The 9,312-nt window shown below is 37.7% G+C and overlaps 1 protein-coding gene across 6 annotated transcripts; it reads left to right on the forward strand.

Annotated features, from left to right (window-relative positions):
- Window positions 1–1,369: 1,369 nt before the first annotated feature.
- Window positions 1,370–7,535, forward strand: LOC126779937 (uncharacterized). 6 transcript variants are annotated; one of them, XM_050504148.1, is made up of 4 exons: window positions 1,370–2,463; window positions 3,109–3,618; window positions 5,296–5,468; window positions 7,116–7,535. In XM_050504148.1, the coding sequence occupies exons 1-4, from the start codon at window positions 2,121–2,123 to the stop codon at window positions 7,332–7,334; spliced, it is 1,245 nt and encodes a 414-aa protein (XP_050360105.1). In that variant the 5' UTR covers window positions 1,370–2,120; the 3' UTR covers window positions 7,335–7,535. The 6 variants fall into 6 exon arrangements, with proteins under 6 accessions (XP_050360105.1, XP_050360100.1, XP_050360101.1 ...); XM_050504143.1 differs by having other exon boundaries at window positions 1,370–3,618; XM_050504144.1 differs by lacking the exon at window positions 5,296–5,468 and having other exon boundaries at window positions 1,370–3,618; window positions 7,116–7,353.
- Window positions 7,536–9,312: the final 1,777 nt, after the last annotated feature.

Genomic DNA, 9,312 nt, shown 5'->3' on the forward strand with positions numbered 1-9,312 from the left:
AATACCCATAAAATAATACACCAACCTACCAGTTCACCATGAGTGAAGAAGTGTAATTATAGTTTATAATGGACATATAAAATTGCCGGTATATTCAATGTAAGAAATATTACAAGAAAAACTGTTTACGACCACTTTGAGAAAAATCCTTAACGCCATAAAATTGGCATTGTTTTTGTGAAATGTCGCAATTTCTGGTGAAAAGTCTCACCATAATACTCCTATATGGAAGCGGGAGCAGAAACGTCTGGAAATGACTATACTATACTGGAAATTGTATAAATATAGTGAGGAGAAAGCGAGAGAGTACACTTATGAACATTGTAATGAGAGATTAGTATTCCCTTTTTTCAATCAAGGAAAAAATGTAAATACAATGGTTACTTGTGAAAAAATTTCAACTTAGTACTGGTGTTTTGTAAACACAACAAATACCGCAATGGAAATTAATTCAATACACTTCAACAGAAAACTTTGAAGTAGAAAAATTTAAATGCGTTATTGCGAATATGCGTTTTCAGTACCTAATATTTCGGACTGAGAGAACATCGACCCTCGTATACTAAGAGATCATTGAGAAAAGCCGATCAATTGGATGGACACTGCAATAACAATATTACGTTTACAAATGATTGTAAAGCGAGGCTAAGAAACGATATCCTCTATACGATAGAGTATACATCTCGATAACGTTCAGGAACGATTCCGTCTTACCTAAGAATCTAAAACAGAGTTCTAGACGCCATGAAAGAGTCCAAATTCATAAATGTTTGACTAATATACGTTTCAAGCCCGTTAAGATATTCAACGATTTTGTTCTCATTTGTAAATTTCAATAAAGTTTCCTGTCAATTTAGCAGCAATAGTATAACATAAAACCGTCACATATACAATGTCCATCGATCGACGATCAAAAATTCTTAAAAACAACAAAACATAAATTCTTTTAATTTGCGAAGTTTCCGTCCCAATTTACAAAGTTAAATAACGTACGATTTTTAACGGACGTGATGTTTGAAGACAAACGCATACGTCAAGTCTACCACTGACAGTATTTTCGACACAAAGAGTAAGTTATACACACATACACATACGAAGTCATATATGCTTTGGGTAATTTGTTTTTTTTTTAAATGTGAAACAAAATCAACCGAGGACAAACTCCCCCAAGCCGACTGGTCTTCGTGGGGAAAAGAGACCACAACCTTCCAACAGAAAAGAATAGCAAACACCAAAAATCAACTATATATGTAGCAGTCCTCAATGTACTTACCCTGAAACAAGAAGAAAATCTCACAGAATTAATTTATGCTTTAGACATCAAGTGAGAAGAATGGGAGAAAGTATTACTTCCCATGCAGACTGTCGGCGCTTCACATATGCCGACGACGAGAGAGGCGCGGGGCGCGGGGCGCGGGCTAGCGGCCCGTTGCGCGTGCGCCGCGATTCACCGGTCACTCAGCGAGCGACAGCCAACTAGGCGGACACTTTATCGTCCTTGCGTGCAATTTGAATACGCGAATAAATTATTATAATACAGTCCAAGTCTTATTACACCGAAGTCCCGTTAGGGCTCCTTCATTTTCTGGTCCTTCGAAGCGAAAAACCTGCATACTTCCGTCGCATTACAAATGCAACGCAACGGTCATTGACGTCGCGTGGTTTACATTGACCGCGCCCAAGGACAAAGGACAAGAAGTCGTCTCCGTCATCTACGTGGCAGCCTTTGTCGTCTGAAGAAGCTGATGTCAGGGAGTATAATTCTGTATTTGAGTGAGTCCATCCAATTACTTATTTCCAACTTTCCCTATTGAAAACTTCTTTTTGCTGAAATTTTTATTTTTTAAATATTTCTCTATAATTAATCTTCTAGTTATTCAAGTAATATATTGCTTAATTACTTCATTGATGCATTATTTAATTATTTCATAACAAAAAGTACGCACGCACTTGACACGTGTTAACCTTGAAACCGGTCAAGTCTTATCGCTTTGAATAGAACCCGTTCGTCTACGCAAACAGGTGCTGCATTTTTTATATCCATTCATTACGATTCCTTTGTTTAATTTTATTTTTTATGACTCTTTTTTTGTTTCACATTGCAACATAAAAACTTTAAGATGTCTGATAATTTAAAAACCCTTATTAAAAAACGTAGTTCAATAAAGTCTAAATTAACAATATTTAATAATTATTTAATGTTAATAAAAAGCAGTCCCGAATTATCAGAGTTACAACGTCTTGACCTCATGGAACGTTTTCGTAAATTTGAAAATTTATATAATGAATTTGATGACCTGCAGAATACGATTGAACTACTTTCCGAGGATGCCGAGTCTACGTTTACTGAGCGTGAGGACTTCGACCGTCAGTATTTCAATCTGGTGGCACTCACGCGCAGCCTGCTCGGTGCTTCGTCCAACGGTACTGGATCTGAGGCGGGCTTCAAAGATGCTGACTCAGGTGCACATATTTCCAATTCAAGGAATTTTATTCGTTTGCCTAAAATAGATTTACCGCATTTCGACGGGACCTATCAATGCTGGCTAGAATTTCGCGATACTTTTACATCTTTAATTCACAACAATACTACCATTAATGATATCAATAAATTCCATTACCTTCGAGCTTCACTCCAGGGTAATGCAGCTTTAATTATTAAAAATATTGATTTTAAAGGGGATCATTACAATATTGCATGGGATCTTTTATGCGAACGATACAATAATAATCGCATTCTCGTCAATAACCACATACAGGCCCTTTTTGATGTCGAGTCAATAACAAATGAGTCTAGTGTTTCAATTAGAAATCTAGTTGATACGATCAATAAAAATGTAAGGGCATTAACAACATTAAATCAGCCCACTCAATATTGGGATACTTTACTCATTTATATAATGTCTAAAAAATTAGATTTAAAAACTAGTCGTGATTGGGAAGAACATAGAAACAATACTTTAAAAGATGATCCCACTCTAGCACAATTTTGTTCTTTTTTAAACAAAAAGGCAGATTGGTTGGAATCCGTCGAATCAAATATTAATCTTTCTCAAAATAATATTATTGTTGCTTTAAATAATAATCATTCAAATAAATTTGTTCCAGATAAAACTACTCAAATACCAAAAAAATCTAATAATAATTTTAATAAATGTCCGCTTTGCTCCCAAGCACATGCTTTATACAAATGTGATTCATTTCGAAGTTTATCTATTGAAAGTCGCATACAAAAGGCAAATGATTATAATGTTTGTCTTAATTGCTTACGGTTAGGCCATTCTGCTAAGCAATGCAAACTATCACATTGCAAATATTGTAAAATAAAACATAATACGCTTTTGCATTTAAATTCGAATGACTTCAAAACTGTCAATTCGTTGCTTTCTTCTTTGCACCTTGCTACGTCAAATGTTGCACTTCCGGCCAATTGCTTGCAGCTTGCTACTTCTGCGCATGTATTACTGTCCACAGCTCTGGTGAACGTGATCGGCGCGTCGGGTAAAAAGTACACTGCACGTCTACTGCTGGACAACGGTAGCACGGCCAACTTTGTTACGCAGACATTCTTCGAGAAACTGGGTTTGTTACGACGCGGTACTAGCACCAGGGTAACAGGTATTAATAATCGTATTTCTACTAGTACACAGTCTTGTCACCTCCTAATAGAGTCTTTATGCTGTGCCTATACTGTAGATATAGAGTGTCATATCTTGCCTGAAATTACAAAAGTGTTACCGTCGTCTTTCGTACACATCAATCACGTCTCTATTCCTTCAGGTCTTAAACTAGCGGACCCGAACTTCAACGTTCCGTCGGCCGTAGATATCCTGGTAGGGGCTGAAGTGTTCTGGGAGGTATTAAGTAAAAATTATATAGATTTAGGGAAAAACTTACCTAAATTACACGAAACTAGATTCGGATGGCTAGTATCAGGTAGTATTCCCCACCAATCTAAACAAAAATCTATTTTTAATCATTTTTGCCATCACACTAATGTCACTCCCGACCTTACTCAATTCTGGGAGCTTGACAACGTTTCTTCAAAACATTCATATTCTCTAGAAGAAAGAGCATGTGAGCAAATTTTTAAGCAAACCACTGTTCGTAACAATGATGGTGGATTTGTAGTCACCATACCTTTAAAGGGTGACCCTAGTAATTTGAGTCAATCTTATTTTCATGCTAAAAATAGGTTTTTATCCCTTGAAAGGCGATTTAGGCGTGACCCTATTTTTAAAAGGCATTATATTGAATTTATGCGAGAATATGAAAACTTAGGTCATATGACTTTAGACTCGCACTCTACTTCAGTACCTGAAATCTCTAAATTTCAATATTTTATTCCCCATCATGGAGTTGTTCGAGATTCTAGTACCACGACAAAACTACGCGTAGTATTCGACGCATCAGCCTCTACCAGTTCGGGTGTGTCTCTTAACGACATACAGATGGTCGGACCAGTAGTTCAAGACGACCTGTTTTCAATTTTAACACGTTTTCGTCAGCATAGGTACGTGGTTTCAGGTGACGTTGAAAAGATGTATAGGGCGATTGAATTAAATCCAGTTCAACGACCTCTTCAAAAAATTATTTTTCGTTTTAATTCTTCAGAACCTCTAAAGACCTACACATTAAATACGGTCACTTATGGTACTGCCTCTGCCCCCTATTTAGCTACAAAGTGTCTCACAAGTCTAGCTGATAACCTTGACGACTATCGTGTTCAAAGCGCTATTCGTCGTGATTTTTACGTAGACGACTATTTGAGTGGAGGGAATACCATAAGCGAAACTATCGAAATTTCAAAAAAGGTACATTCGGTTCTATCATCAGCTAAATTTAATTTACGTAAATGGAGATCAAATAATCCAGAAATTCTTAGACATGTTACTAATAGTAAAATCGAATCACAAAATACTCTACATTTCTTTGATCAAGATCCGAATTCTTGTCAGGCTAAAACTCTAGGTCTTAATTGGGTTTGTGATTCAGATTCCCTTACATATACTATTAATATAACGCCAAATACTAAAATTACTAAACGTCATGTTCTTTCTGTAATTAGTAAAATATTTGATCCACTGGGTCTAGTAGGACCTTGTTTCGTTCAAGCAAAAATCATTATGCAGAGACTTTGGATAAATAAATATGATTGGGATGACGAGATGTCACACGAGCTTAAAAATCTTTGGTCGACATTTGAAAACACTTTGATATCATTAAATAATTTAAAAATACCACGATGGGTTTTGTGTCAAGACTCTATTAAACACGAAATTCATGTCTTCACAGATGCATCGGAAAAGGCGTACGGGGCATGTCTGTATATTCGATCAAGTAGTGATAATGGCTCTACAAATGTACAGCTTCTAGTCTCTAGAAACCGAATAGCGCCTGTCAAACCGATGACCATACCGAGGCTTGAACTTTGCGGAGCTTTGTTAGGTGCAAGGCTGTGTACTAAGGTTCAGAAATCGCTTACCATACCCATTCATAGATGTAGCTTTTGGTGTGACTCTACCATAGTTCTAGGATGGCTTTCAACTCCTTCTAATCAATTAAAACCTTTTGTTAAAAACAGAGTCAATGAGATTTTGGAAATCACATCTGGTCACTCCTGGAGCTACGTACCGTCGAAGGACAACCCGGCGGATCTTGTTTCCCGTGGCCTCAGTGCCGACGTAATAAACGATACACCTCTGTGGTGGTCCGGTCCTTCTTTTTTACTTCATGGTAAAAAGGAGTGGCCGAAAATGCCAAACACAGAGAAACACGATTTGCCGGAAGTAGTTACTCATTTCATTAGTAATTGTCGCAATCATTCATACGTTTATCATTCAGACGCAATCACGCATTCATCAATCATTAATTGCTTATTAGATAAATATACTAGCCTAAATAAAATTTACAAAATATTTACATATATACAAAGATTTATTTATAACTTAAAACATAAAAATAAAATGCATGGCAATCTTTCTGCAAAAGAAATACAAAATTCAATAAATACTATTATACATCATTGTCAACTTGAAATGTTTCCTGAAGAGTATAATCTTTTAAAATCTGGTCAGAAATTGCCACGCAAAAGTAGATTGCTTTCTTTGACTCCATTCATTGACAATCATAATCTCATTCGCGTGGGCGGGAGGCTTGACAACTCCCCCTACGATTTTAACATAAAACATCCCATTGTAATTTGTAGTAAGCATATTTTTACTAAACTTTTATTTCATATGCAACATTTAAAACTTTTACATGCCGGCCCACAATTATTATTGTCACATATAAGACAAAGTTATTGGCCTCTAGGTGGCAGAAACTTATCTAGACTTATCGTAAATAAATGCCTTACATGTTTCAAAAATAGAGCACAAAATGTACAGCCTCTAATGGGTCATTTACCTAGTGCTCGAACTAATCTGGAATTTCCATTTCTCAACTGTTATGTAGATTACGCGGGGCCAGTATTGATAGCCGATCGTAAAGGCCGCGGTTGCAAACTTATAAAATCTTATATGTGCATCTTTGTTTGCTCAGCAGTAAAAGCAGTGCACTTGGAGCTCGTCTCTGATCTTAGCACTGATGCTTATATGGCCGCGCTACATCGTTTCATAGCGCGTCGAGGCAAACCGCGGACGATAACATCTGATAACGGCACGAATTTCGTAGGCGCATCCAACGAAATACAGAAATTTATTCAATCATCGAATGTTGCATGTGAGATAGCACAAGAGGGTATCGATTTCATTTTCACACCTGCTTATAGTCCTCATTTCAACTCTTTAGCAGAAGCAGCAGTCAAATCATGCAAGCATCATTTAAAAAGATTACTTTCTCTAACCCATTTCACATTTGAGGAGATGACTACGTGTCTCACTCAAATAGAAGCGATTCTAAATTCGCGTCCTCTAACACCTCTCTCTTCAGACCCTAATGATTTTTCGGCACTAACTCCTTCTCATTTTCTAATTGGACGACCACTCTTATCAGTACCATGCTCTCGGGTGACTGAAGCCGACATCACTCGACTGGACCGATGGAGGAGAATCCAGTACATACGACATCATTTCTGGAGCCGCTTCCATAATGAGTACACTTCTTTGCTACAGGCCAAATCCAAATGGTTTAGTTCCAGAGGGGAGGTGAAACCAGGGTCTTTAGTCCTAATCAAGGACAAAACAACACCACCGCTGCTTTGGTCCCTGGGTCGGGTCACACAGACCTTTCCCGGCGTAGACGGAGTCACGCGGGTGGCAGAAATCAAAACGAAGAGAGGAACAATTCGTCGCGCTTTCAAGAACATCTGCCCCCTTCCTGATCAAGATTGAAGAGCACTCTTCAACCCGGGGAGTATGTCGGCGCTTCACATATGCCGACGACGAGAGAGGCGCGGGGCGCGGGGCGCGGGCTAGCGGCCCGTTGCGCGTGCGCCGCGATTCACCGGTCACTCAGCGAGCGACAGCCAACTAGGCGGACACTTTATCGTCCTTGCGTGCAATTTGAATACGCGAATAAATTATTATAATACAGTCCAAGTCTTATTACACCGAAGTCCCGTTAGGGCTCCTTCACAGACTACTTACTCTACCATATAGGAGAGACCCAAGGTCACCACGGGGTTGGATTTATTATTCAAAAACATATAACTGAGTGTATAGAAGAATTTGTAGGAATATCGGAGCGTATAGCAATAATGAATCTGAAACTACAAGGATATAAAGAACCCTGGTCTATTGTACAAATATATACGCCTACAGAACAATCGAATTATGAAACAATAGATACATTTTACCATGATCTCAACAAGGCGATCCAAGAGAATACCCATAAAAATGTTATAGTAATGGGAGACGACAATGGTCAAATTGGAGCAAGGCGTTTAGGAGAAAACAAAATACTAGGACCATTTACGTAAAGTAACAAAACGAGGAGTAGAAAGGGAGATAAAATTACCCACTTCGCTCTAGAAAACAACCTAACCATTTTAAATACTATGTTCAAGAAAAATAAAAAAACATGTGGACCTGGGTCTCGCTGACGGAAAACAAAAATCCAAATTGATTTTATAATGACTAACACACCAAGTTACTTCAAGAACTTCAACGGTATCAATAAATTAAACTTCAACACCAATCATAGACTGATCAGAGCAGAGCTAACTGGAAAGCAACCAAAAAAGCCTAGACCAAGACAAAGCCTCGGAAGCGCAAAGTTCGGAAAACATCAGATAGAAAATCTAACAACCCTCCTGAGGGACAAATTCATTCACAGATTTTAAATACAACACTGAGGACTTAGGAGTACAAGAAAAATATAACTGGATGGAGAATAATATTAAAACACAGGCACAACTCATTGCAAGTACTAAAACCGAACAAAAAAAATGGTTAACGACAAATACCTACAACTAACTACTCGAAGATAAAAACCACTTAATCAGCAAAAGACAAACACATGACAGAGGGAAACAGATTGCCAAAATTAGTAAAGAAATTAAAAATACAACAAAGAAAAATAGAAACCAAAGCAGAACTGAAACTATAGAAAAGTATATATCCAAAACAGGAGGAGTCAAAAACGGCTATAAAGAATTGACAAAACTAAAGGACTGGATGGTAAAAATGAAAAACGACAGTGGGAAATGGAAACATCGCAGAGCCGACATCCTAGAATTGACAGAAACTTCAGACATTCTCAATATCCTTCAGGCCGAAGACAAGAAGGCTATGGATACTCAAAAACATAGCAAGGAAGTCTTAATACCGGTCCTCACGAACATATTTAATGATATCTTAATCACCGAAATTATTTCCCAGCAGTGGACAGTGTCTAACATTATAGTGTATAAGAAAGGAGATAAATATGACATCGGAAACTATCGCCTTATTAGCCTTATGTCAAACATATATAAAATTTTTGCCAAGATTATACTAAAAGGAATTGAAAGAACCCTAGACGAACACCAACCTATCGAGCAGGCAGGATTCCGTAAAGATTACTCAGTGATCGACCATATCTACGTAGTGCGCCAAGTTTTAGAGAAGTACAACGAATACCAACTCAACATACTACCTTGTATCTCTACAAATATAGCCTTCACTTAGAAACAGGACCATGTCTATGCAATGGAATAGCGCACCGAATACCGAGAAAAATGCTTTATGCTAGAGCGAGATGTAAGATATGTGCAAATGGTTTTTATAACCATAAAATAATACATCATGGTAAAAAGTGATGAAAAGTGGTGCAACTGGTGAAAACTGGTCAACTGGTGGCTATTGAAAAGTCTCACCACAATACTCCTTT

Source organism: Nymphalis io, chromosome 30 (genome assembly GCF_905147045.1).
Source record: "Nymphalis io chromosome 30, ilAglIoxx1.1, whole genome shotgun sequence".
In the NCBI taxonomy this organism is placed as follows: domain Eukaryota; kingdom Metazoa; phylum Arthropoda; class Insecta; order Lepidoptera; family Nymphalidae; genus Nymphalis; species Nymphalis io.

What these genes read in the sequence shown, in the direction of transcription:
- LOC126779937 (XM_050504143.1), top strand. Translation starts at nt 2,121, where the DNA reads ATGTCTGATAATTTAAAAACCCTTATTAAAAAACGTAGTTCAATAAAG. An exon ending in TACTAGCACCAGGGTAACAG is followed by an intron (nt 3,619 to 5,295) that starts GTATTAATAATC and finishes ATGTCTTCACAG; the next exon opens with ATGCATCGGAAAAGGCGTAC. An exon ending in GTGCAAGGCTGTGTACTAAG is followed by an intron (nt 5,469 to 7,115) that starts GTTCAGAAATCG and finishes TCTTTGCTACAG; the next exon opens with GCCAAATCCAAATGGTTTAG.